At 42.9% G+C, this 27906-nt stretch overlaps 2 protein-coding genes across 9 annotated transcripts in view; one reads left to right on the forward strand and one right to left on the reverse strand.

Annotated features, from left to right (window-relative positions):
• The first annotated feature begins 1479 nt into the window (after positions 1-1479).
• Positions 1480-26442, forward strand: Clcc1 (chloride channel CLIC-like 1). 7 transcript variants are annotated; one of them, NM_001177771.2, is made up of 13 exons: positions 1529-1653; positions 2194-2352; positions 8957-9097; positions 9534-9635; positions 11126-11233; positions 15565-15786; positions 16301-16441; positions 18504-18597; positions 20422-20519; positions 20883-21029; positions 22239-22565; positions 24287-24580; positions 26142-26442. In NM_001177771.2, exons 3-12 carry the CDS (start codon positions 8969-8971, stop codon positions 24536-24538), a joined length of 1620 nt encoding a protein of 539 aa, NP_001171242.1. In that variant the 5' UTR covers positions 1529-1653; positions 2194-2352; positions 8957-8968; the 3' UTR covers positions 24539-24580; positions 26142-26442. The 7 variants fall into 7 exon arrangements, 5 of the variants coding, with proteins under 5 accessions (NP_663518.1, XP_030108456.1, NP_001171242.1 ...); XR_001783688.1 differs by lacking the exon at positions 2194-2352 and having other exon boundaries at positions 1480-1582; positions 22239-22377; NM_145543.2 differs by lacking the exon at positions 2194-2352 and having other exon boundaries at positions 1515-1582.
• Gpsm2 (G-protein signalling modulator 2 (AGS3-like, C. elegans)) overlaps positions 25872-27906 on the reverse strand; it is a 44062-nt gene continuing 42027 nt past the window's right edge. The window contains exon 14 of one of the 2 annotated variants that reach the window (XM_006502256.4): positions 25872-27405. In XM_006502256.4, coding sequence (XP_006502319.1) covers positions 27181-27405 — 225 coding nt within the window. In that variant the 3' untranslated portion in view covers positions 25872-27180. The remainder of the gene's footprint in view (positions 27406-27906) is intronic. The other variant, NM_029522.2, reaches the window with a different exon arrangement.

Consider the following 27906-nt stretch of genomic DNA (forward strand, 5'->3'; position numbering starts at 1 on the left):
TTAGGGCTGAGCATTCAAGCCACTTATTCTCAGCACTTTGAGCAGTTATGAGTCTCTGTATTAAGCACTACTACTGCAAAATGAAGCTTCTTTGCCCAAAGCTGAAGGCAGTACTAATGTTTGGGTAAACATAAATATTTGGAAGGCTGCTTGATATGTATGATACATTTAGTCAGCAAAAGAACAGTAGCTTCCCCCCTAGGGCATTGACCTCCCAGACGCAGATTTGATCAGGTCTACTGTGCCGGACATGAATCCCCTCCTATGGAGTGGGCCTCAAATCAAGCTGGAAAGAAGATGGCTACCCACTTAACAGTTTGCCACTATTGCAAATGTGGGTACATCTTGCCTGGGAGGGCAGCCGGGTAACATACAAGGTCACAGCAGGGCAAGACTGCTGGTGACTTCTTCCATAAGGCATCCTTATGTTATGAAAGCTAACCTTCCAGAGTAAGCATTCAGTCCAGTTCCATCTTGACTTCTGTACACACATGGTTGCTACAGCAGTAGGATCTTATCATCTACATCTGAAAGGCTACCAGCCACAGTAGCAATGGGGCTGGAGAAGTGGCTTAGCTGTTAAAAGAACTCAAGTTCGGTTTCCAGCAACCGAGTTTTGTGGCTCAAGATCACCGATAACTCTGCATCTCAGGTACCTGATGCTCTGCTGGCAACTGCAGCTCTGACCTCTGCTGGCAACTGCATTCATATGCAGAAACACAATCAGAATTAAAAAGAAAATACGTGTTGGTGCCACAATTATCTGGGACTTCCTATCTAGGGGGATCCAACCCCCTCTTCTGACCCCTGTATGTACTAGACACGCACGTGGAACACATACTATATGAAGCAAAGCACTCATACATATGAAATAAATCTAAAACGACTACAAATCTTAAAAAGTTGTAAATGATGTATGTATACCCAAGAATACCAAATTAAATACTAACAGTGTCTCATTGCCAGTTAGTTTTTGTATTCATTTCTGGGGTGGGGTTCCTCTTTGGACACTTTGGAAACTGCAAAGCCAGAAGTTGAAGATAAACACAAAACAAACCTTACGTCCAAACTCCCATTTGCCTCCCTCACTATATATAGTACTAGTTAACCATTATCTTCCACTTAGAAAGTTATGTTCGAAGTAGATCTCTCTCTCTATCTCTCTCTCTCTCCTTCTCTCCCTCCCTCCCCCCTCTTTCTTTCTCTCTCTCTCTCTCTCTCTCTCTCTCTCTTTTTCTTTCTTTCTTTCTTTCTTTCTTTCTTTCTTTCTTTCTTTCTTTCTTTCTTTCTTTCTTTCTTTCTTTCTTTCTTTCTTTCTTTCTTTTCTTTCCTTATTTACTTATTACTTATTTACTTATTTAGACGTACTTGGCTCCTTTAGCCACGACCGTCTGAACTGAACTGGTGGTTGGGTAATTGAAAAGCCCTTACTTCAGAGCAGAGGAGCGCGGCCTGGTCCCGCCCCCGCCTCCGCCCCCGCGGCGCAGCCAATCAGCAACGCGCGCGGGAAGGCCGCACAGCTGCGGGCCGAGCGAGTCGATGAGTCCGCTCGGGACTCCAGTCCGAGTGCACCGTGTTTGAGGTAGGCGGCTCGGCGTCTTCCGCGGCCGGGCTGGCCCGGGTCCCTCTGAAAGAGCAGGCAGGACCCTCGACGTGAGTGGGCGCTCTTCGGTGTGTCGGGGCGGCCCGCGGGTCTGCGTGGGAGGCGGCGCGGCAGCGTGAGAGGTGCCGGGGCCTGGGCCCGTGGCGATTCCCTGTTCCGTCTTACGCGGGTAGACAGCGCCCGCCAGTCATTCCCCTTGTCTCGGCTAACCCTGCGAATATACCGAGCGGCCCACCCTGGGGCAAGAGCATCCTTGCTTGTGTTATCTGAAACCTTGGCAGAATCTGCAACAAATACTGACGGCCAAAAAATTATATATATATATTGGATTTGTTGGAGTAATGGTATGAAACTCCAAATTTAATTTGAGTATATTAAGTTAGTTGATGCTGTAAGTCTGTGGGTTTATAATTAGGTGCAAAACGTCAGGTTTTCTCCATGATACTGATTATAAAAGTGCTCTTCTCAGCGTTGTCTGGGCACATATTGGAAATGAAAATTGTCTGGTGGGCGGTGGGCACCCTTTAATCCCAGCACTCCGGAGGCAAAGGCAGGCGGATCTCTGAGTTCGAGGCCTGCCTGGTCTACAGCGTTTCCAGGATACACCGAGAAACCTCGTTTCGAAAAACAAACAAACAAACAAACAGAAAAAAACAACCTCAATTGCCAGGAAAGGACAAGAACACGCGTGAGCTAAATAGCGACTTCCCGCTTCTAAGATAACCGAGAATTTGACTTCCCTTAACCCGGTTAGTCCTGCTTGGCTGGTTGGTTAGACCTCTGATTCTTTGAAATCAGTGACTTTCTTGAGGGTTTCCATTTCGTGGCTGTCAATCAGCCTGCACATCTTAAGAGCTAAGCCAGAGGCCGCCCCTGTGAGAAGCCCCTTTTCTGGTTTTCCCACCTGTGTGATAAGACCCAGCAGAGTTTCCTCACCCGCTTTTGAACCCTAACCTCCAAGGAACCTCTCAGAGCTCAGAGGCCATGGGCATGTTACCCGTTTTTTCTGGGATTGAGACAGTGGTGCCCTTTCCAAGAGTTTTTGTAAGGATTAAAGGAGCATATGTTTCAGTAACAAAATGTCCTCTATTATTGTATGAGTATGTTTTTTTATATACTATTATTGTGCGCACTGGAGTACATGTGTTGTAGTTGAGGCAATGAGAAAATGATACAAACTAACTGGTGTCCACCGACAAGTCATAGAGTAACGCAGGTTTTTTTCATAAACTGAGGCAACATAGGAAGATTTTTGTGATGTTTTTGTTTTTCCGAGTCAGTCTATGTAGCACTGGCTGGCCCTATCTCAGAGACTTGTCTTTAAAATAAGCTCGAAGCAGGTCCAGATTGCAACTTTGGAGGAAGTGTGGGATCAGTTCTAAGTGTTGTTGTTTTCAAAGAGTTCTAGTCTTAGATGACCACCGGCCTCTGACAGGAGGGATTGAATTTCCAATTGATTGTGGTTTTGGTTTCTTCCATAGCCCCCCCCCCCCCCTTTTTGACTTCCCAGCTCATTCTGGTGTGGAATCTAACTCTGGCTGCCTCCCCCCCCCCTTTTTTTTTTTTTTTTTTTTGCCTTCCATCATTTTATTCATTCTGTAGTCTTGGTTAACTCTTCACCTGCTGGTCACTATTGGAGAAAGTCACGTGGTTGCCCGTGGTGTAACTTTGTGAGTGGTACTTGGCAGGCTGTCAGCCTCCATAAGTGATGCCCTCTTGCTTTTGTTTTCTAAACGTCCGTTACCTTCACCCTAAACTCCTGTTTTTATCTGAGAAAATTTGTCTTCCTTCTCACTCGTTCTGTTGATGAAGAAGTATGCCATGCCCACGAAAGGGATACAGGATGCCGTTTCTGTAGCTTTTATTTCAGGTTTTTTTTTTTTTTTTTAATATTTTATGTTTATATGAGTATACTGTTGCTGTCTTCAGATACACCAGAAGAGGGCATTAGATCCAATTACAGATGGTTGTGAGCCACCATGTGGTTGCTGGGAATTGAACTCATGACCTTTGGAAGAGCAGCCAGTGCTCTTAACCGCTGAGCCATCTCTCCAGCCCTTATTTCAGTTTTTATATGCTCTTAATTACTTCTTCACTCATTAATACTGGTCCTTTCCCTATTACTCTTTCAGTAAGTGGTTATTTAATTAACTCATCAAGTGACCTTTTCTTGGGCTTTACTGAATGTCTTTGACATATTGAGTATAACCAATACTTGTTTTTTTCAGCCAAGCCCCTCCTCTTTTTTTTTTCCTTAAAATTTTTTTCCTTTAAAAAAATTTATGGGTCTTATAGCCGGGCGTGGTGGCGCACGCCTTTAATCCCAGCACTCGGGAGGCAGAGGCAGGCGGATTTCTGAGTTCGAGGCCAGCTTGGTCTACAGAGTGAGTTCCAGGACAGCCAGAGCTAAAAGAGAAACCCTGTCTCGAAAAACCAAAAAAAAAAAAAAAAAAAAAAAAAATTATGGGTCTTTTACCTGTATGTATGTCTGTGCACCGTGTGTGCACAAAAGGGCAGAAAAGGGAGTCAGATGCCCTGGAAGTGGAGTTACAGCCGGGTCTGAACTGCTGTGTGGGTGCTGGGTCCTCTGGAAGAGTAGCTTCTCCGGCCCCTTCCCTGATGTCTTCCCTTTGCTGTTTTTGTTTTTTTGTTTTTTCTTTCTTGCTTGCTGGCTGCTCTAGTTAAGCCTCCACTTTCTTCTGTATGTAGTTCTTCTAAGGCTCTATTTCATATCTTTACTTTTAATCACATAGTTATTCAATTTTTCTGTCTCCAGAGTATGAGATGATGTTAATGTTAGCATGCTGTCTAAGCTCCACCCCACAGTTACCTGGCAACAGTCAGGTATGCTCCTCCCCACAGCCAGGTAGACCTGACTATAAAAGAGGCTGCTTGCCCCCCATCCTCCCTCTCTTGTTCTCTTGCTTCTCTCTTGCCCTCTTGGGCTCTTCCCATCCCCTCTCCCTTCCACATTCTCTTCCCCCCTCTCTCCATGTGCTCATGACCATGGCCGGCCTCTACTTCTGTACTCTTTCCTTCTCTCTGCCTTTCTCTGCTTCTACTACCCTCTTAACTCCCCTCCCCATGCCCTGATTAAATTCTGTTCTATGCTATACCGTGTGGCTGGTCCCTCGGGGAAGGGATGCCTTGGCATGGGCCCGCCAAGATACCCCCTTCCTGCACCTTACCACCCCCACCTTGCCACATCCCCATGAACATATCTTACATCTCTTTATCTTTTATAAACACATCAGTTAGTATTTAGTTAGTTTGTTTTCAAGCATAAACATTAAAAGTATCAGCTAGTCAGCATATTACTATTTTTGATCGATTCCTGATCGTCACTGTTTTAGCTACTCTGTGTACCCTTGTTCTGCATAGGGGTTTATATATCATAAGAGGAGACTGTGGGTTATAGACCTCTAGTTTTTTGTGTCTAAAGAAATCTGTATGAGTTTTCTAGGACTGCCGTAATAAAGTATCTTAAACTGGGTAGTGTAAATAACAAACTAGTTTTCTGACAGTTCTGTAGGCCAAGAAGACCCAGCGGAAGGTGTAGCCTGGTTGGTTTCTCCTGAGGCCTCTCTTCTTGGCTTTTGTTGAATGACTTTCCTGGCAAGACAGGCTTTGTTTTTTGTTTTTTGTTTTTGTTTTTTTTTTTTATGTATGAGTGCTCTGTCTGCATGTATGACTGCATGCCAGAAGAGGGCATTAGATCCCAATCTTGTGAGCCACCATATGGTTTCTGGGAATTGAACTCAGGACCTCTGGAAGAACAGCTAGTGCTCTTAACTGCTGAGCCATCTCTCTCTCCAGCCCCTTGACAATTCTATTTTTATTCCCTTCAGATTAAAAATGTAAATGACAGGCCGGAGAAACAGTTCCATCCAAGTCTAGCTTGATGAACAGTGGCTTTATTGGGGCTCCTTATGGTGCGTGGGTGACCGACTGGGGCAACTGTATGTATCTATAGAAGGAAAAGGCACACAGTACCATGGGTGAGACACTTAGAGGAAGCTATGTCTCTGATGAGTCCCTCCCCCCAGCAATCGTTTACCACTTTTATAGCTTAGAGAGGGGCTTCCTCAGGCTTGTGAGCCTGCCTGGCTCCCTGGAAGAGAATGGTTTGATGGAGAGGCGGCAGCTTGCAGGATGGTTTGTAGATGGCCTGCATCTTCACATTGCCTTACTGTGATCTGTCTGTCTGTCTGTCTGTCTCTCTGTGTGTGTGTGTGTTGAGACAGGGTATCACTAGGTAGCTTTCTGGCTCTCCTGGAATTCACTCTGTAGACCAGACCAACCTCACACTCACAGAGATCACCTGTCTCATCTCTGCCTTCTCGAGTGCTGGCATCAAAGGTGTGTGCCACCACGCCCGGCCCAATAGTAGATATTTAATAGAGTAGTTTCTCTTAATTCTTGAACACGCTCATCCACAGGTGAAATTATTAAATTCTTACAGTGGGATCCTCATCACTGCTAAGTTCTCCCTCTCCCTCCCCTCCCCCCTTCCACCATATTCATCCTTGGCTCACAGTCACAGAAGAGTCTACTCTGCTCTTCCGTATCATGAAGTACTAGAAGGTTCCCTGTACTTGAGGTTTCACTAACGTTGCGATTCCTCAGTGAAGTCTTCCTGGATTTTCATAATCAGATAAGCTTCCTTCATTTCTGAACTTCTGAAACCCTTGGGCTCCTTGCTAAGGCTTGTGCCATCTGCATTTGCTTCCTAACACTTACTGAGCTCCATTCTAGCTCCAAGGCTGGGTGCTCGGCTTGCGATGTGGATGTGTGAGGGAGGCGAGTATAGATGTGGGTGAGACACCCCCTTTCAGTGACGTACGTGTTCACACAGCACGAGGTTTTCTACCCGGGCTGCACAGTGAACTCTCCCACTGGCTGGGCTTCAGTTCTGGAGAGGCTGATTTAACTGGGGAGTGGCCAGAGCTGTGGGTGTTAGAGCTCTTTGGATGGTCAGTATATAGCCATAGCTGAGAGACCCTGTGCTGATGGGAGACTGACAAGTATAGGGCTCAGTCGTGTGTTTTGCTATAATAATAAAGTATTGTGGAAGCACAGAGAAGAGTTTAAGTTAGATTTTTTAAGATTATGTGGCAGTTAAAATATTCAACCTTTCACATTAGGTATGTTTCCAGTGCTCGGTATCCTCATAACGACTAAGTTGGATTCTCAAGCAGGATATTCTCTGAATGATATGGCGTTCACTCTCCTCATTTGAGTCTTTAAAAAAATTTTTTTTCACATCTGTGTCTATGTGGGTGCATGTGCATGTGAGTGCCGACAGAATCGAAAAGAGAAGCTTGGATCCCCTGAAGTTGAAGTTATGGGCACTTCCGAGCCACCCTGTGTGGATGCTGAGAACTGGACTCAGGTAGCAAGTGCTCTTAGCCAACGAGACACTGCTTTAGATACTTCTTTTAGCATTCATTTCATATCTTTTAAAATTATTTGTTTCAAAAATTAAGGAAGGGTTGACAAGATGGCTCAACTGGTAAGTGCTCTTGTCGGTAAGCTTAAGAGAGCTGATTTCAGATCTCAGAGCCCACATGGTGAAGGAGAAAGCCAACTGCTATAGGTTGTCCTGGGACCTCCACGTGTGTGTGGTTGTTAATATGTGTCCCCCTCTGGCCGGCCCATAAATGTTTCTTTTTAATTGGTGAGGTAGGTCTGATTAAAGTACCTGGGAAGGTGGTTCAGTTGGTAAAGTACTTGCTGCTCAGACATGAGGATCTGAGTCTAGCTAGATATTGCAGAATTCATTTAAAAAGCCGGGCTCAATGGCACATGCCTGAATCTCACACTCCATCAGAGGGTTGGAGGCAGAGGATTCCTGAGCTCAGTGGCTAGAGACTGAACTGATGTGCGCTGGGGTCAGTGAGTGATCCTGTCTCAATAATGAAATGGGAAAGCGGTAGAGGATACCTGATAATGACCTTTGACCTCAACACATACCCTACAAACACGCATATACTATACACATATACAATAAATTTAAAAAGAAATACTTGTTTTTTGGCAAATTGTATTGTGCTCTAAGGCACATACTACACACACACACACACACACACACACACACACACACACACGTATGTGTGTATATAAATCTATTTCATTGACTTTTTATTATTATTTTGTATGGGTGTGTGTGATGTGCATGGGGGCACTAAGGACAGCTTTGTTCCCTGTTGAGGTAACCTACCCCCACTCCCCCACACATTGTATCAGATGGCTATGTAGATATGCCCCTGTATTTTCTTTTGCTAATTGCTGTGCTGGCAGAGCCAAGTGCTGGCCGACATTTGGTTTTGTCATTTCTATGGTCCATCACCTGCCTTCTATATGTAAATGCTTGTTTCTCACTGCCCAAGAGATGCTTCTCAGAGATTATCATGTTAGAAAGCAAGCAGCCACAGTAAAGATCCTGTAGCCCTCAATGCCAAAAGGTAAGGAAGAGAGAGGGACAGGGCATTGCTCTGCTGGTGATTGGTTCATTCTGGACGAATAAGGAATGCAGCGTTTTGTAAATAAAGAGCTAGGGCCTGGGGCAGAACAGCCAGGCAGACTGGGGAGGGGGAGAGAAGCTGGGTGGGACAGAAGCCAGGCAGGACAGACACATGAAGGGGAACAGAAAAGGGAGCTAGCTGGGCAGTGAGAGCCACCTGGAGAGACACAATGGCAGAGAATTCCCTTAGCTAGGAGGCTAGCTGATGGCTGCCCCAGCAAACAGGCCAGTAGCTTTATACTATACAGATGTTTCTACGTCTTTATTGAACCCCAGGTGGGACTCCTGAAAGCCCCACAGTAGTTCTCTCCTTCCGTCTTTACATGGATTCTTGGAGGGGCTGGAATTGAACCCAGGGCTTTGTACTTGCTGGCCAAGTTCTCTTTTAACTGTGCTATACCTGCAGCCATTTACTGGGTGGTTTTGTTTGACTTTTATGTGCATTCTTCTTTTTCTTCTCTTCTCTTCTCTTCTCTTCTCTTCTCTTCTCTTCTCTTCTCTTCTCTTCTCTTTTCTTTTCTTTTCTTTTCTTTTCCTAAGAGTTACTTATGTATACAGTATTCTGCCATTCTGCCTGCATGTATGCCTGCAGACCAGAAGAGGGCATCAGATCGCATGTGCTTGCTGGGAACTGAACTCAAGACCTCTGGAAGAGCAGCTGGTGCTCTTAACCTCTGAGCTATCTTTCCAGCCCTAACTTACATTTTTTTTTTGTCTTTTATTCAGAAAGTGTTAGCTCTAGAAGGAAGTAGTTTTTACTACAATTGATTACAATTACAATAATAAAAATAATTATTTAAAAATTGTATTTCATTGCTTTTTATGTTTAGGCCTTATTCAGGATGCTGTGTCGGCTGCTCCTTTGTGAATGTCTGTTGCTGATAACGGGTTATGCTCATGATGACGACTGGATTGACCCAACAGATATGCTTAACTATGACGCTGCTTCAGGAACGATGAGGAAATCTCAGGTATTTGGGTCTGGGGTCTTTTTTTTTGTTGTTGTTACTTTTTTTTTTTTTTTTGGCACTGATAAATCCTTATCTGTTGTGATGGGAATAGTGCAGTTTTGCTGTTTTATGCAGAGCTGTGAGAGTCACAAACGATGGATTAGCTGTCATGCAGAGTACTTTTTTCTTTTTCCTCCATGCTGGGTGTTGAGATGCTAGACAAACCCTCACATCCATCTGGCTATTTCAGTTTGAATTTGACTCTCAGGCCCATCGAGGAGAAAGCCGGTTTAGTTTTGGTTCTTAGACTGTGTCGTTGAGACTTTACTCTTTGGTGGTTTAATGCAAGTGAAGAATTTAGGAAGCCAAGTCATAAGAGATAGAGTTTGAGTCTTTCTTCCCTGGAGCCCGTCTTTACAACTGAAGCGTAAAGAATAAAGTCTCTGCTTTGATCTAGGTGAGGTCTGGAACATCAGAGAAGAAGGAAGTGAGCCCTGACTCGTCAGAAGCCGAGGAACTGTCAGACTGTTTGCACAGACTGGATTCTTTAACTCACAAGGTGTGATTTTTTTTTTCCCATTCACAAATTAGATATTATTTATGTTAAGTTACTGTGCTGGCTAGTTTAATGTCAACTTGAGATAAACTGAAGTAGTTTGAGAGAAGGGAACCTCAATTGAGAAAATGTCTCCATAAGATCAGGCTACAGGCAAGCCTATAGGGTTCCATTTAGTGCCGTCCCTCAGTGATGAGCAGCCATGTGGAGTCACCTCCCCACGGTGCTCTGGCCATGGTCTGTCATCACACCATGGAATCCTGACTGAGACGGTTACTTGTTTATGTGTCTTTGCTAATTTTTATATTTGTAATGTTTCTATGTACTCTACAAGTATATGTTTTATTAGTATAATTTTTAGTTGCATCTTGTTTTTTCAAATAGTACTTAGTATTTTTGTAATAATATAGTTTTGAGATTATAAACTTGTTGGTACAAGGAATAGAATTTTTTGGTTTTGTTTTTCTGTTTTTTCAAGACAGGGTTTATCTGTATAGCTCTGACTATCCTGGAACTCACTCTGTACACCAGGCTGGCCTCGAACTCAGAAATCCGCCTGCCTCTGCCTCCCGAGTGCTGGGATTAAAGGCGAGCACCACCACTGCTGGGCCAAGGAATAGATTTTATCTTGATTGTTATCACCTGTCATACTGTTGCGCTGTTGATAACATAAGGGATGAGCAGCTGAGTAAATTGGCTTATTAAAGGTTGTAGTCGTTCTTCCAAATGTGAAGGGTGGTTATAAATATAAATATGTGCGTACATGCATGCATACTTACATATATATACCCATGAGTGACATTGTACTACGGAAAGGCCCTGGAATGGGGAGGGATGTTACCCTGTGGTCACTGAGAAGGTGCAGCAGTGCTGACATCATAGTGACAGCAGTGAAGAGAAGAGAGAGATGTGGATAAGGGACGATAGGCAGACAGAGTGGACAAGTGCTGCGTCTATCTTGGGAGGCAGGGAGAGGGTTAAGTGAGGCCCACACGTGTCCTGGCCAAGCTTTCTGTAGTCATACTTACAGTAAATCCTAACCTTGTCGTCTTAGGGTTTCCATTGCTGTGAAGAGACACCATAACCAAGGCAACTTGTATAAAGGATAACATTTAATTGGGGGCTGGCTTACAGGTTCAGAGGCTCAGTCCATTATCATCAACGCAGGAAACATGGCAGCATCCAGGCAGGCATGGCATGGGAGGAGCTGAGTTCTATATCTTGTTCCAAAAGAAACCAGAAGACTACTTCCAGGCAGCTAGGTGGGTCTGAAAACCCACGCCCACAGTGACACACTTCCCTCAACAAGGCTACACCTACTCTACCAAGGCCACACCTCCCAGTAGTGCCACTCCCTGGGCCAAGCATATTCAAACCACCACACTTGTCAAACAAAAAATAACAGCCAACTCCTTATTCTAAGGGCATTATCAATCTAGAACTTGACTTTCTTGGTAGCCTTTGATGCTGTTGACTTTATTGTATGATTACAGGTTGATAGTTGTGAAAAGAAGAAAATGAAAGATTATGAAAGTCAAAGTAATCCTGTTTTCAGGAGATATCTAAATAAGATTTTAATTGAAGCTGGCAAGCTTGGACTCGTAAGTATTTGATGACAAGATCCTAATCATTGTAGTAGATACTTTCATTATTTGTGGTATTTGTTTCTCCCAGTGTAAGAAGTTGTGTGCCATGCCTGATGATACACACCTGTTGTCCTAGTTAGTACTTAGGATGCTGAGGCAGGAGGATCTCCAGTTCCAGCCCAGCCTGTATCCCTACCAAAAAAGTGAAGTAATGGAACCTCACGTGCTTTAACAGAAAATACTGCTTGACACTTTCCCAAAAGGCTGTTGACACAGATTTTAGGACCCCCTGACATTACAGTGTTGCTTGGTGGAAGGTAAGCAGTACAGAGCACTGTGGTTTTTCCTAGGCCTCTGAGGATTTGCTCAGTCAACTGCACGGTTGCCCCACTGATGGAACTGAGGTGATGGGGAAATAATCCTGCCCTAACCTTTCTTGTCATTTCCCTGTTCCCTTACTTTCAGAGCCATAAAATGTAAGTCATCATTTGAGGACAGAAAAGTGTGTTTTAGTAGTCTGTCTCTTTATTGTGGTAGGTTCTCTTTTGTGGGATTGCGTGTCTTCCTCATGTGTTACTTATACTGGTTAGAGTACCTTATACTATTTTGTAGTGATGCAGAGCAAATCCAGGGCCTTACACATGCTAGGCAATAGTGTTACCACTGGGCACTAACCCTAGCTCTTATGTTATTTATTTATTTATTCATTCCATAATTTTTAAGATTATTTATTTATTATATGTAAGTACACTGTAGCTGTCTTCAGACACTCTAGAAGAGGGAGTCAGATCTTGTTATGGATGGTTGTGAGCCACCATGTGGTTGCTGGGATTTGAACTCAGGACCTTTGGAAGAGCAGTCGGGTGCTCTTACCCACTGAGCCATCTCGCCAGCCCCCCCCCCCCATAATTTTTTTAAGAATTACTGTTTCAGTTTAGGAAATCAAGACATGATAAAAATTTATAATTTTGCATCTTACATCATACTCACAAAGCTCACTTTTACAGTTAGTCAGAAGGCTGAGAAGTGGTGTCTAAAGCTCATTTGTAAGTGTAGAAGGCCTTTTTCCTTATTATTTATGTCACCAGACTTGGTCTAGGGGTTGGAGGCAGAGGCAGACTTTTATTTGGTCTGGGCCAGCCACCAGAAGTAGGTCTGTCCGTCTTTCCTTCCTTCCTTCCTTCCTTCCTTCCTTCCTTCCTTCCTTCCTTCCTTCCTTCCCCCTTCCTCCCTTCCTCCCTTCCTCCCTTCCTCCCTTCCTCCCTTCCTCTCTCTTTCTCTCTTCCTTTCTTCCTTCCATACTTATTTATTTATTTAATGTATGTGAGTACACTGTTGCTGTCAGACACACCAGAAGAGGGCATCCAATCCCATTACAGATGGTTGTGAGCCACCATGTGGTTGCAGGGAATTGAACTCAGGACCTCTGGAAGAGCAGTCAGTGCTCTTAACCACTGAGCCATCTCTCCAGCCCAATTTTTGCTTTTGAGACAGTGTCCCATGTAGCCAAGGAAAGTATGGAATTTGCATGTCATCCTCTTGCCAGGGTCATACTAATCTCTATCATTCCATTCCCACTGTAGTATATGGGCAGCCAAAGCAAGCACAGGAAATGTCCTATTTGTAATACTAGGCAGTTTTTCTCACAATTAAAAAAATACCAGTAAGAAAACAGCTGGAGAGTTGGCTCAGAGGTTAAGAGCACTGAATGCTCTTCCAGAGGTCCTGAGTTCAATCCCCAGCAATCACATGGTGGCCCACAGCCATCTGTTATGGGGACAGATGCCCTCTTCTGGTGTGCCTGAAGACGGTTACAGTGTACTCATATAAATAAAATATTAAAAAAAGAAAAGACCTGGAGATGTAGCTTAGTTGGTAGTCTTTGCCTTGGGTTTGATCCTTAGCGCTCCATAAGTCAGGCGTAGGTGTGCATCCCTGCAATCCCAGCATTCAATGGGAGGTAGGAGGATCAGAATTTCAAAGTCATCTTTGGCTACATAGCAAGTTCAAGGCCAGTCAAGGATATATGAGACCTTGTCTCAGAAACAGAAAACAAATAAAAATCCAAAACAAAAACAACAGTCAGAAAGAGAGAGAGAGAGAGAGAGAAGGAAATTGTTTCGGCATTGCAGTCTTAGATGATCTGGTCTCTAGTAGGTATAGCAGATAGATGTTCATGGCTGGAAGCAAGTGATGAAACACACGTGTTCACATCATGGCTAGGAAGCCAAAGAGAAGGATAAAGGCACACTGCTCCCATGATTCCCTTCAAGGACATACCCCTAAGTCAGCTAACTTCTTGCACTAACTCCTACTTCCTAAAAGTTGAACTACATTCCTATAGTGTTACCATGGGCACCAAGCTCTTAGCACATGGCCCTTTGGGGGATCCTGAGCACCCAGACTGGAAAACCCGGGTGTGCTGGCACATGCCGATAATCCTTGTGCTCAGGAGCGTGAAGCCTTCTTGGGCTTTGTACTGGCTGGTTTTGTGTCAACTTGACACAAGCTGGAGTTATCACAGAGAAAGGAGCCTCCCTTGAGGAAATGCCTCCATGAGATCCAGCTGTAAGGCATTTTCTCAATTAGTGATCAAGGAGGGAGGGCCCAGCCCATTGTGGGTGGTGTTATCCCTGGGTTGGTGGTCCTGGGTTCTATAAGAAAGCAAACTGAGCAAGGCAGGGGGAAGCAAGCCAGTAAGTAACATCCCTCCAAGTTCCTGCCCTGTATGAGTTCCTGTCCTGACTTCCTTTGGTAATGAGCAGCAATGTGGAAGTGTAAGCTGAAAACCCTTTCCTCCCCCACTTGCTTCTTGGTCATGATTTTGTGCAGGAATAGAAACCCTAAGACAAGTTTCATAGCACGACTCTGTCTCAGAAAAAAAAAATCAAATCAAATCTAAATTGTGTATCAATTTGTCAGTGAATGTCAGGTTTTTTTTTTCAATGATTTCTCTGAGTTGAACTTGCACTAATAAAGAGGTAAATGTTTTATATTTCAAGGAAACTATCTGTGTTTTCAGTAATTTAAAACATGTTTTTTATTTGACCTACTGTAAATTTTAGGCTATCTGAAAATTGTGTCAGCAAATGGAAACTCAGATTGAATTATAAAGATTCAATCTGTCCTTATTCTTTGCAGTTTCCTTACAACCTGTTCATTAAAGTTTGTCCCATCAAGATCAATACATGGTGATTTTTAAAAAATTACTCATTTCTTAAAGTTTTCCTTTTTCTTTGGTTGTGTGTGTGCATGCACATGTACATGCATGTATGTTCACACATGGGGAGGCCAGAGCTCAGTTTGGAGTGTGTTCCTCAATCATTTCGAGACTAAGTGGCCAGGAGAAGCAAGCCCGGGGGTCCTCCCGACCTCGTGTTCTTGGGTAAGATTGTGGGCTTGCCCCTCCACGACTGGCTGTAATGTGCTGCTGGGGATCTAACCTCAGGTCCTGATCCTCGTAGAGCAAGCACCTTGCCAGCTGAGCATCCCTGAGGTGCTTCTGTGGTCACTGTTGTACATGTGCAAGTTGGAGTTGCTTGATACTGTGGGTCTCATATAAGGTGGAACAAGGCAACCCAACTGCTGCCTTGTTTCCGCTCTCATACTGAAGCCATTGTCTTTATCCCTGCAGTTTATTGTGGCTGTTAAGTGCTAAGGTTGCCACACTTCAGGGTAGGGAGGGATTCCATTGTTTAAAGTCATTTCATCATTTGGGACATCTCAAATGTGAAGTGCCACCTACTATCCCTAAATGCACGAAGCCTATGATGTACCCTACAGGAAAAAAAACCCAAACCCCACATTTATATAAATATCCAGGCATTCATTATAGGATGGTTGGCAGTGTGTTCCGTCTTATTTATGACATAGGTGTCAACAGAAACAAAGATATATTGATCAGTTGACAAGTGTTATGGCCAGGGGTGCACAGAGAGCTAACCCTATGCTTTGTGTAGGACCGTGGGACAGACTTCCAGTGGCTTTGTAGACCCTGTGTACCTCACACAGGGAGGCCAGCTGTGCCTCGGTGAAGTGTCTGCACCATTTCTCATGCTTCTTATGTGTATCTGCCTTCCATGCCAGCCTCTGAGAAGGATGGTTTTTGTGGCTCTGGCACCTATAACTATTTACACCTTGTTACATCAAGTTCCAAGGTGGTTTTACCTTTTGAGATAAGGTCAAGGCTAACCTTGAACTTAAAGTTCTTTTCATCCTCCTGAGAGCTGGGAATGCAGATGTGCCCCACCATGTTGGACCCAAACCAGTTTTAAACTTGATGTTTCATTGAATGGTGTAATAATACAGTTCTTTCTCTGTTGTTGGTCTCTTGGTAACTGACGTAGCCTGATGAGAACAAAGTAGAGATGCGTTACGATGCTGAGATTCTCCTGAGCAGACAGACACTGTTGGAGATTCAGAAGTTCCTCAGCGGAGAGGAGTGGAAGCCCGGAGCCCTGGACGACGCACTAAGTGACATTTTAATCAATTTTAAGTGCCATGATTCAGAAGCATGGAAGTGGCAGTTTGAAGATTATTTTGGAGTAGATCCATATAATGTGTTTATGGTAAGATGGCATGAGGGTGACAGGACACTTCCTTTGAAAAAGTACTTCCAAAATTAATGAACATAATTAAGAAGCTATGCTTATTAGTCCCTTACTATAGGGATGATATAGCTGTAAATGTACAGGTCATTTCATCTGAAGCTGGGTCTCTTAGGGCTGTTTCACTGCTGTATTCATTTATTCTGTGTGTGTAGTGTGTGTGTGTGTGTGTGTGTGTATGTGTGTGTGTGTGTGTGTGTGTGTGTGTGAGAGAGAGAGAGAGAGAGAGAGAGAGAGAGAGAGAGAGAGAGCTCCTCAAGAGGTCAAGAACAGCTTGCTGGATTTGGTTTCTCTCTCTCCTGTGTGGGTCCTGGGACTGAACTCAGTTCGTTAGGACTGATGACAAGTTCATTAACCTCGCGAGCTGTCATCTCCCTGGCCGAGTCTAGCCTTTTTTTGTTTTCAAACTGATTTTTGCTGGGGTTTGGTGGGGAAAACCACTTAGCGATGACTGATTCCCATTTCTGTTTATAAGGTTCTCTTGTGTCTGCTCTGCCTTGTGGTGCTGGTGGCTACAGAGCTGTGGACTTATGTTCGCTGGTACACACAGATGAAACGGATTTTCATCATCAGCTTTCTCTTGAGTTTAGCATGGAATTGGATATATCTGTATAAGGTATTAAATACATTTTTTTTTAATTAAATATAAATTCAGAGTAACTGGAGACGTTTATCCACTCAGCAGTCTCAGCAGCTTCGGATTTGCTGAAGACTCTGGTTGGGTTCTCAGCAGTGGAAGTCAGTGAGCACTGTCAGTCAGCACGGATGATTTAGAGATCCTAGCAAAAAGACACAGCTCGACTTCTGTCTCTGGCTTACTGTTGCCTAGCACACAGCAAAATGGACACATTTTAGAGACTCATAATTCGGGAAATGAGCTTTTATTCTCTGTTTAGAAGTGATACCACAGTCATGATTAAAAAGGTTATCCCTAAAAGATTGGCTTTTTGAATATAAAAGTTGGGTATATTCACCATAGAGAAATTGAAAAACTAAGATATAGATAAACTCACTTTCAAATTTTTAATAATCACATTACTGATGAATAATTAGTGTTGAATTTTAAATTATTTTTTTTTTTTTTTTTTGCGACTCTCCCAATGTAGACCAGTCTAGCCTGGAACTCAAAGCTCTGCCTGCCTCCCAGGTTCTCGGATTAAAGGCGTCAGCCACCACACCGAGCCTGTTGATTTTTGAGGGCTATTTTTTTTCCAGATTTTTTTTCTTATCTTTCAAAATGAGAATAGACTGTAGGAATGTAAGAAGATTACTGCTTGTAGCAGAATAGTATAATCACAGAAGGGAAAATTTAATTTCAGTCTTCCTGACAAGGGTGGGTGAGGATTGGCAGTGATTCCGGGGACGATGGCGGCGTTACACTTCTTTCCCCTTTGCTCTGGGTTCGCTTGCTCATTAAGCCTTGCCTGGTGGAGTGCTACTTACTTCAGGGAGTTCTCTGGGAGTGTGGTTTGCTGGACGCTGTACACCTGCCTTAGAGGGAACGAGGCTTGGGTCTGGCCTCCACCTCACAGATAAAAGGGGTCGTGTGGCATTTGCATATAAGCTATGTGTATCCTCTCGGTACTTCACCTTACCTGTGGGTCATGTATACTACCTAATACAGTGTAAGGAGCTATACATGTTTAATACTTGTGCAGGTTTTTCAGCCTATTTGATAGCAGCCATCTATATTAAACCCACCCTGAGAAAACTACCATTTTATCATGAACTATAAAAGATCCTGAATTGTTGTTAATATTTTCAGTCATGACATGAACCATATGTGAATTCCTTTTCAAAAATAGTCATGCTGGGTGGAAGTGGTACAAGGCTTTAATATACCAGCCCTTGGGAGGCAAAGCAGCCAGATTTCTGAGTTCAAGGCCAGCCTGCTTTACAGAGTGAGTTCCAGGATAGCCAAGGCAATACATAAACCCTGTCTTGAACCCCCCCCCCCAAAATTACCAAAAAAATTAGTTTTTCTGCATCATACTTATATACAAAGATGGTATGAAGTGTTATAGTTCGTTTTTTAACCATTTTATTGCATTAAGACTGCATTTGTAGCCAGGCATGGTGGCACACGCCTTTAATCCCAGCCCTTGGAAGGCAGAGGCAGGCAGATTTCTGAGTTCGAGGCCAGCCTGGTCTACAGAGTGAGTTCCAGGACAGCCAAGGTTATGTAGAGAAATCCTGTCTCGAAAAACCAAAAAAGGGCTGGAGAGATGGCTCAGCGGTTAGGAGCACTGACTGTTCTTCTGAAGGTCCTGAGTTCAAATCCCAGCAACCACATGGTGGCTCACAACCACCTGTAATGAGATCTGATGCCCTCTTCTGGTGTGTCTGAAGACAGTTACAGTGTACTTAGATATAATAATAAATAAATCTTTAAAAAAAAAAAAAGAAAAACCAAAAAAAGTTTAGGCCTGACAATAGTGGTTCAAGTCTTTAATCTCAGCATTTGTGAGGCAGGGTGTCTTTGTGGGTTTGTGTTTGAGGACACAGGGTCTGCATAGTAAGTTTCAGGCCAGCCAGTGAGACAGTTTCAAAAAACTTACAAAAAAGACATTAAAGTCTTTTTGGCTAAATGATATAGAAAGTGCTAAAGTAAGTTTTGTTGGATTTGCGTTCCCAGCTCGGTTGCCCTCAGTTTCATTTATGTTCCCTTTGCTCCACAGATGGCTTTTGCTCAGCATCAGGCTAACATTGCTGGGATGGAGCCTTTCGACAATTTATGTGCTAAGAAGATGGATTGGACTGGAAGTCTCTGGGGTAAGGTGAAAACCAACAACAAAATGACCAGTAATAACAAAATGAAATGCCCCAGGAAGCTGCCTGTGACTGAGTCTTTAATATGAGATGTGAACAGGGTGCCTGCGTATGGCAGGTGGGGAGAGGGATTGCAGTGACCCAGCAACTCAGAGGCTCACAGGCTCCAGCCACGCTCAGCTGCCTCAAAGTTAAAAGGGACGGATGGGTGCAGCTCATGTTAGCATGCTTGCCCACCTCCTGAAATACCCTAGCTTTGATCCCTCCCCAAGGAATAAACAGAACAACTGTAGATAAAGCCTACTTCTTTAAATGTAAAAAGTAGTGACTTACTGAGCTCATCCACAGTCACAGGAAAGACAGCAGCCACGTGAACGTGATGTGGTGGTGTGGTGTGGTGGCATGGTGTTTTCAGTCTACTGCATTAGACTGAAGGGTCCTAGGCTCCCTTTTCATCACCTAGGCCACGGTATTTTCTAGGTCTTCAGCAGAAATTTACTAAAAGTGAATGTATATGTAAAATAATAGCTATTTTAGCTTTAATCTCCTTAGATTTGACATAAAGCTTTCTTATAGTTTTTTGTTGTTGTTGTTCCTAAGTGAAAAGTTGTTTTTTATCCTTTAAGACTTTATAAAAACTCTAATATTAACCACTAACTCTCAAAATCTAGACTGGAACAGCATAGTAGTCAGACATATATAAACACCAGTCTGTGATGACTGACACAGAATAGATTCTCAGTAGTCTACAAGTAGGTCCCAAAATTAACTCAAAATTTTTTTCTTAATTTGTAAAAAATGTGTTTGAATATTTTGCTTGCATGTATGTTTTTGCACCACATGTGTGCCTAGTGGCCAAGGGGGTCAGGAAAAGGCATCGATTGGATCCCCTGGAACTGGAGGAATGGCTGTGAGTGCCCATGTGGGTGCTGGGAACTGAATCTGGTTATTTTGCAAGAGCATCAACACTCTTAACCCCTGAGCCATCTCCAGACCTCCTTCCCCTTCTTTAAGTTGTGAGATTAACCCAGTTCAGCGTGGGTTCTTGGCTTCAGGAGACAGGATGCTTCCTCTAGTGCAGGCCAGATTCCAAACATGCATAAAGCTGCTCTAGAAAAATTAAGAGAATATTCTACTTAAAAATTATGTTAGGGAAGGAGAAGAGGGAGTTGGGCTGTGATTGGGATATAAAGTGAATAAATAAATTAATGAAGAAAATGTGTCAGAGCTCACTTTTTTTAAAAATTTATTTATTTATTTTAAGTAAGTACACTGTAGCTGTCTTCAGACACCCCAGAAGAGGGTATCAGATCTCATTATGGATGGTTGTGAGCCACCATGTGGTTGCTGGGATTTGAACTCAGGACCTCTGAAAGAGCAGTCAGTGCTCTTAACCTCTGAGCCATCTCTCCAGCCCCTAGAGCTCACTTTTTAAAGAGAATTTTGCTGAAACGATTGGAGATTTATAGGTCTCTTCCCTGTTACATTTTACACAGCTACAACACTGCTATCTAGCCAGGATATTAATGACTGGTCTCATTCCCACTTCTCAGTTTTATATATTTATTTTTGTGTGTAAAAAACTAATTACCCTTTGAAAATCTATAAAGCAGACATTTTGTCATGTCCATAAAATTTGTTGAGTTTGAATGGATTTTGAAAATATGATTTTGAGATGAAATAATTAACATTATAGAGAGTCTATTTAAAATATAAAACAACTCACAATTTACTAGTGGGTGGGCACAGTCAAAACCAAACTGATCTTGTGAAAGAAATACAACTCTGTTCTTTTTCCCTTGATGGTTTGTCTGTTTCTCCATACAGAATGGTTTACAAGTTCATGGACCTATAAGGATGACCCATGCCAAAAGTACTATGAGCTCCTAATAGTCAACCCTATTTGGTTGGTTCCACCAACAAAGGTATAGAATATGTTTTGTAATAATTACAGTGTATCACAAATTCTTTGCCTTTATAATGGATAGGGCTAATAATAAACCTTTGTCCTAGAAAAAAAATAGTTCCATTAAACATTAGCTTTCAAATTTAGGTGGGCCTGGAGGTGTGCCTCTAATACTAGCACATGGGAGGGAGGCGGGAGGACATCGTTCAAGGCCTGGTTGGGTTATAGTTTGAGCTTGAGCTCTATGAGAGATTCACTCTCAGGACAGACAGACATAAAAACATGTATGTTAATTTGTGTAATTTGAGCGTCAGTGCACAGTGAAGTTTTGCATGTGGATGTCTCAGTCTTGAAGTTAAATTGCTCTGGTCTTTGGTTTTAGGCTCTGGCGATTACATTCACTAACTTTGTAACGGAACCATTAAAGCACATTGGAAAAGGAGCAGGTGAATTCATTAAAGCGCTCATGAAGGAGATTCCAGTGTTACTTCAGATTCCGGTGCTGGCGATCCTGGCGCTGGCTGTCCTGGTTAGTACCTTAGCACTGCTCACAGTGAATACGGCTTATAAAAAAGAAAGCAACTCTCAAGGCATTCGATTTCTCTGCTGTAGACCAAACTGGAGTAATAATGCTGTGCTTACACGTATAAGGTGATTTTTTAATGAGTTGAGATTTCATATATTCCTCTAATCAGAAGTTCTCGAGTTTGTATGCATCATAGCAATGGTTTAGAATAATTTATTTTTAAATTTAATGTGAATACACAGGAAATTGTTTGACTGCTTCCTCTGTGAAGAAATGGGGCTTTTATTCTAGTCTGAGCAGGAGAGCAGAGAGGGTGCAAGAGTGTGTATGCACCCTGAAAAGCAGTTGGGACTCCAAGAGCAAATATTACAAATACTGTTCTTAGTTCCCCCATGGCTCTGTGTTTGTGCCTCAGGTAAATCAAATGCCCAGAGCACTTCAGGGCCCTTGTTGCCAGAGTGAAATCTAAGGTCAATGTGTCTCTGTCTCAAAACGTCTCTCTTACATGCACGCACCTTGTCATGTGTTATCCCCCCAGTTCAGCATCTTGTTGTTTGTAGCCATGACCTCTCCAGAATACATGCTGTTAACTGGAGGGATGGCTCCTCCAGAGGTCCTGAATTCAATCTCCAGCAACCACATGGTGGCTCACAACCATCTGTAATGGGATCTGATGCCCTCTTCTGGTGTGAGTGAAGACAGAGCACTCATATAAAATAAATCTTTAAAAAAAGAGAGTGCCCCAGGATTTGTGACTATAGTGCTATGCACACTGACTGAACTGTCTCCTTTTCAGTTTTGTCCTGGTGAATGATTTATTATGAGATGCAGTTAATCATTTTCATCATTTGCCCATATGAGTATGAACAGAAACACAAGCAATGACCATGCTTTTAAATTTAAATTTCTAGAACTCTGTAATTTAAGTTTTTAGGTCTCAGTGATTGTTACATATTCAAAGTGTGTCAAGCTGATTGAAAATTGTATTTAATATTAGTTATTATGTACATTTTATTGGCTACTTTGGCTTCTAATAAAGAGGTTTTTAATTAGAGTGAAATTAACATGTGTGTATATGTGTGTGTATACACACACACACACACACACATACATACATACAGTTAGACATTTTTGTTAACTATGAATAACATAGTTCCTACTTTATCATCTGTCAGTTACTGAGTCCTTGGAGCCTATTTCTTTTCTTCACAGAGCTTCTGCTATGGTGCTGGAAGGTCAGTTCCTATGCTGAGACACTTCGGTGGTCCTGACAGAGAACCTCCCCGAGCACTTGAGCCAGATGACAGAAGACGACAGAAGGGACTTGACTATAGACTCCATGGTGGAGCAGGTGATGCAGATTTCTCTTACAGGGGCCCAGCTGGCTCCATCGAGCAAGGCCCTTATGACAAAATGCATGCGAGTAAGAGAGATGCTTTGAGACAGAGATTTCACTCTGGCAACAAGAGCCCTGAAGTGCTCCGGGCATTTGACTTACCTGACACAGAGGCACAAGAACATCCAGAAGTGGTCCCCAGCGTAAGTCAGAAATTGTCTATTTTTTACTCTAGGCCCAAGTGCTTTTTACAGAGCTTTGATTGCTTTTATTCTGTACCCTCTGTCTTAGTCAGGGTTTCTATTCCTGCACAAACATTATGACCAAGAAGCAAGTTGGGGAGGAAAGGGTTTATTCAGCTTACACTTTCCACATTGCTGTTCATCACTAAAGGAAGTGGGGACTGGAACTCAAGCAGGTCAGGAAGCAGGAGCTGATGCAGAGGCCATGGAGGGATGCTTCTTACTGGCTTGCTTCCCCTGGCTTGCTCAGCCTGCTCTCTTATAGAACCAAGACTACCAGCCCAGGGATGGTCCCACCCACAAACCTCCTCCCTTGATCACTAACTGAGAAAATGCCTTATAGATGGATCTCGTGGAGGCATTTCCTCAACTGAAGCTCCATTCTCCGTGGTAACTCCAGCTGTGTCAAGTTGACACAAAACTAGCCAGTACACCCTCTGTCAGTCAAGTCATTAATGACATGATTAGTCATCATCTCTTCTCACTGTCACCAGTCCAGCTTCCTCAGAAAATGGAGATTTTCTTTGTATGTCAAATACCATTTGACTGTATTCTTTATAACAGATGGTATTTGGAAACTTACAAGAACAAGATCAGAGGCCTCACTTAGGGCCTAAGAGTGCGAGGAGACTAGCTGTAGAGCTCTGGTGGCCCAGCCTGGATGGAAGAGAAGCCCCATAAATTCTATAGTATAGAAGAAAGTAATAGCACAGTTGGCTGGACTGGGCTTTTTATCTGCAAGGTGATAAGTTCTTCATTATTGATAATTGTATACTAGCAGTCCCGGGGATTGAATCTAGGGTCTCACGATGTTAGGCCACTGAACTACATTTTGTAGCACCACTATTGTTTTTTAAAGGGACATTTCCATTTCTGCCTTAGAAAGGAATGATGTGTAATGTCATAGTTGTAACTAGAAACCTCTAGAAAGCTGTAAGTCCATGAGACTCGAGAAATGAGGGATCTAGCCATGGATGCTGATGTATCTAGATAACCTGAGACTCTTCTTCCTGTTGATCACCTGTCACTCATTCCAAACCTCTCTAGTGTCATTTCCAAAAGCCATCTACCAGTGGCCCAGGGACTCCCTGTTTCACCATGTCTCACGTCCACCACCATACTGATCTGTTGTCTTGTGTGCTTGTTCTGCCATTGTGACTGGATGTCTGTTTTTGTGCTTCACTGTATGTTTATACACACACACACACACACACACACACACACACACACAGTCTTCAGCCTTTACTCACATCATCTTAAACTGCAGTCTGAACATAATTTACCTACCACCCACCTTATTTTTTCCTATGTACCCTGCCTGATTCATCCCCACAACTAACTGTGGAGCAGGGTTTGTGTTTTGCTCCTTCAATATTCCTAGCACCTAGAACTTAAAACAGGGTCAACAAGCATTTGTGAAATAATTATTCTCACCAGGCCGGAAGAGACACATTACTGGTAGCCAATCTTCTTGACCTTTCCTGAGCAGGGTCAGCAGACCGTCTAACACCTCAAAGTGTCTCCATTCCTTCATGTAGTTTTGTGACACTTAGTGCTTTAATTATGCAGATGAAAAACCAGGAATTTAAAATACTTAGAGTAAGCTACAATAGATTTGGATAAGAATTGGCAATGAAACTTTACATTTTACTAAATAGTTAATATAATTCTATATTTTAAAGCATAAATCACCCATTATGAACACAAACCTTGAGACTGGTGAACTCCCAGGAGAAAGCACCCCGACAGAATACAGCCAGTCTGCCAAGGATGTCTCTGGCCAAGTTCCCAGCGCTGGCAAAAGCTCACCCACAGTGGACAAGGCCCAGCTGAAGACAGACTCCGAGTGCAGCCCACCAGGAGGCTGCCCACCCAGCAAGGAAGCTGCAGTGGCAGCACACGGGACTGAACCTGTCAGCAGCCCATGTGGCTAAAGAACAATGCACAGAGCAACCACAGCTCCAGCCATCTTTGAAGTCTGTATTGACTCTTCATCCTTCCTTACAAATTTACTACAAAGCTGCCAACTTTAAATTAGTAATTTTACAGACCATCAGAGTACCTCTTAGCTGTTAGGATATAGCTCATATTTTAGAACAAGGTTTTATAAAATTTACATTTTTAAGTTACTGCTTTAGCAGATAGACACCATTAAGTGAGCTGATACTATCAGGCGTTTAACTAACATTAAATGTTTCTTTGGCTACACTGCTACATGACAGCTAGCAAAGCAGGAGCCAACTGATCAAAGTGTGTTGGCTGACAGAAGTCCTCTGAAACCTAGTTTACTAACAGGGTATTTAATGCAGGCTGGGTCTGCTGCTGCCACAGAGTCAGGCACCTGTGTTTTTATGTAGGCTACCTGCAGAACGACGTGACTTTCTGGTTATGGGGCCTGTCTCCTTGTCATCCATTCTACATTAGGTCTTACTAAGACAAGCCTGGATGGTCTGGTTCTAGCGATACTTGAGTTTCACACTTTGTCAGTGACTGTGGGAATGGCTTTATTCTCTACCATGTAGTACCAGATTTAGAAAGCCCCATTTTCATGTTTGGAATCGTGCAGTTGCTTTGATGCTATTCAGTTTACTATACTGTCTTGGCTAAATGTAATTCTGGTTTTCAGAGAGGTGTAGATAGAGAACAAGATGTATTAACATTTTTGAGTCAACATTATGTTGGTGATTTTAAAGTGCATTCTCCATTTTATACCTTTAAAAAAGCAATTTATGTATTTTGTACACGTCCTAGCTAGCACTCTTTCTGTGCACGCAGGTGTCCTTTGTTGTTGCAACCATATCTACACTGCACATTTTATTCAGATGAGACCGCTCAAGAATTAAGTCTTGAAATTAATTACCAGGCAGGCTGCTTCAACAAGGACATTTTGTCTGAACAGTTGATTTTTGATTTCTTTCTACAAATGTGTGATCCTCCTTTTTTTTCCTACCTCAGTATCTGAAAAACCAACTTTATATGCCAATATAACTTTCTTGTTTATCATTGTAAATGCCTTTTTCTTTTTTTCAGATTAGATCATATTAAAGGCAGGTTTATTGGAAATTGAGGCCAGAGACATTGCCATTGAGAGGGGTGGGGGCAGAGAGAAAGGGAGGGAGGGAGAGAGAGAGAGAGAGAGAGGGCATGGACAGAGGGAAGAGAGGAGAAGAGTAAATGCCTTAGTATTTTATCAGGAAGGTAAAAACTTCCCCCAAACAAAAGGATTTTGCATTAAGACAGTATCGTAGCAGACATGTAACGAATGCATGAGAGGACAGCAGCAGTTTATTCAGGCTCTGACCATCTGTGTACAAAGCAGTTCTCTCTGTGGACGGGAGGGACCCACTCACCCTAACGGTAAATGCACGCCCAAGGTGGGGAGGGAGTGTCCTTTGAGCACTGGTATAATTCTGAAGAGAAGTAACTGCCGCCTTTAACAGAGAGGAAAGAAGTACTGTGGGCACTGCTGATGGCTTTCATCCAAAGTGACCCCCTTTCAAAGCACTCACAATCTCATCTTTGTATTTCTCATTACAGATGCCCATTTGGGGATGGAATCTACCTTGACAGCTAGCAAAGCAACCTGCTGTTCTTGAGTGACTACAGCAATTCAGGGAAGACTTGATTAACACAGGTGACGATATCAAGGCCAGTTTATTGCAGAAAAGAGAAGCGGCTTGTCTCAAGTGATTAGTGTGACTATCTGAGGTTAAAGCACATTGTAACTGGCTTTTAAGAAAAGAACAGGGTAGGTAGTTGTTAAAGCACTTTTTAAAACAGAATAATTGTTGAATGCTTAACCATTGTAAACACAAAATAAACACTTATTTTTACATTATTTTGGTCTGGTGTGCAGTCTTTGCTTTCTTAGTGAATTTTCTTCTAAGTGTCTGCACCAAATGCGGGCCAGAAGATCACTGTCTCGTAAACTCGTTAGATGAAGGCTCATGGTCTAACATTAACTAAGCCTTGCGTACTTTCTGTGAGTTTTCTGCCTATGTAGTTTTCCTAACAGTACATCTCCTAAAAGTAGGCCTTGTGCTACTTTATAACTGTGTTATGTAATAAAGGAGACAGATAACCCAGAGCATGCTAAAAGCAGTTTATTTCTCATTTCCCTCACTGGCTTTGCCTAAAAATATATTGAATATAGTTTTCTTAAACTAGAATTTTATGACTATTTTCATCTTTTTTACATAGGACATTTACATTATTTCCAATAAACAATGCAATCTGCTATATTCATGGGCAGGTACAAAAAGTCCCTGTCAACTAGCTCCTTAAAGATGGCCTCTGTAAGAAAAGACTGAGTTCTAATGTAGGAGTCATTTAAATCCCTATTACACAAACCCTAGCCAAGGAATCTAGTCACGCACACAGAATCTCAAGGTCAGTTAAGCTGACGGAGCACCTTACAGGACGTTCTGCCCTGAGACAGAAGAATGTCAGTCCCTCAGTACTCAACATTCACACCCTAAAAATGTGGTGACTGCTACAGTGGCGAGCTCCCTGCAGTGTCCTGAGGGGACCAGTCCTTTTCTTCAGTAGGTTACCACACCATCCTGTGGTTTGCTAGTTATTTTCCCGAATGCTTAAATTCCAACAAAGCGTTATTTTGCAAAAGTTCCTTTAGTCCAAACTCACTGTCTCTGTTTGGATCTCTTTGCAGCAGAACTCTCTGCTCATCCATTCTTTTAGCTTGAGAGCGTAAGATGAGGCTAAAGAAGTCCTCATCCGGGACAGTCGGCCCCTTAGTGGCAGCAGATGGAGGAGCACATCTTTGATCATCTAATCTTGACCCCTAAAGATGGAGACAAATTGAAACATAACAGTCAGAAAGGAGAATGCCAAGCTGTATCATCTGTTCGAAGTTAGATCCATAAGCATTTCTTTTAGCTTTTTTCAGAAAGTTGTCTTCAGACCCGAAACTTGATAGAATGGGACTAAAGCAAGTAGTATGGAGAAATGGGCTTCGTAAGTATATTATACTACTACAGCTGGTCACAAATGATTTGACACTAAAATGTCAGGTATGACAGTTTCAAAATTAAAATCTTCTCTTTATAATGTGTTTCTAGAATGGCCTAGGCCAGGGGGCCAACAAATTATAATCTACTGCCTATGTTTGAAGCTGTTTGCACAAATGATTCAAATGGCAACCCAGAAGGGTTTTTTGGTTTTTGTTTTTTGTATTTTTTTTTGGTTTTTCGAGACAGGGTTTCTCTGTGTAGCCCTGGCTGTCCTCAAACTCAGAAATCTGCCTGCCTCAGCTTCTCAAGGGCTGGGATCAAAGGCGAGTGCC

Source organism: Mus musculus, chromosome 3 (assembly GCF_000001635.26).
Source record: "Mus musculus strain C57BL/6J chromosome 3, GRCm38.p6 C57BL/6J".
NCBI lineage: Eukaryota > Metazoa > Chordata > Mammalia > Rodentia > Muridae > Mus > Mus musculus.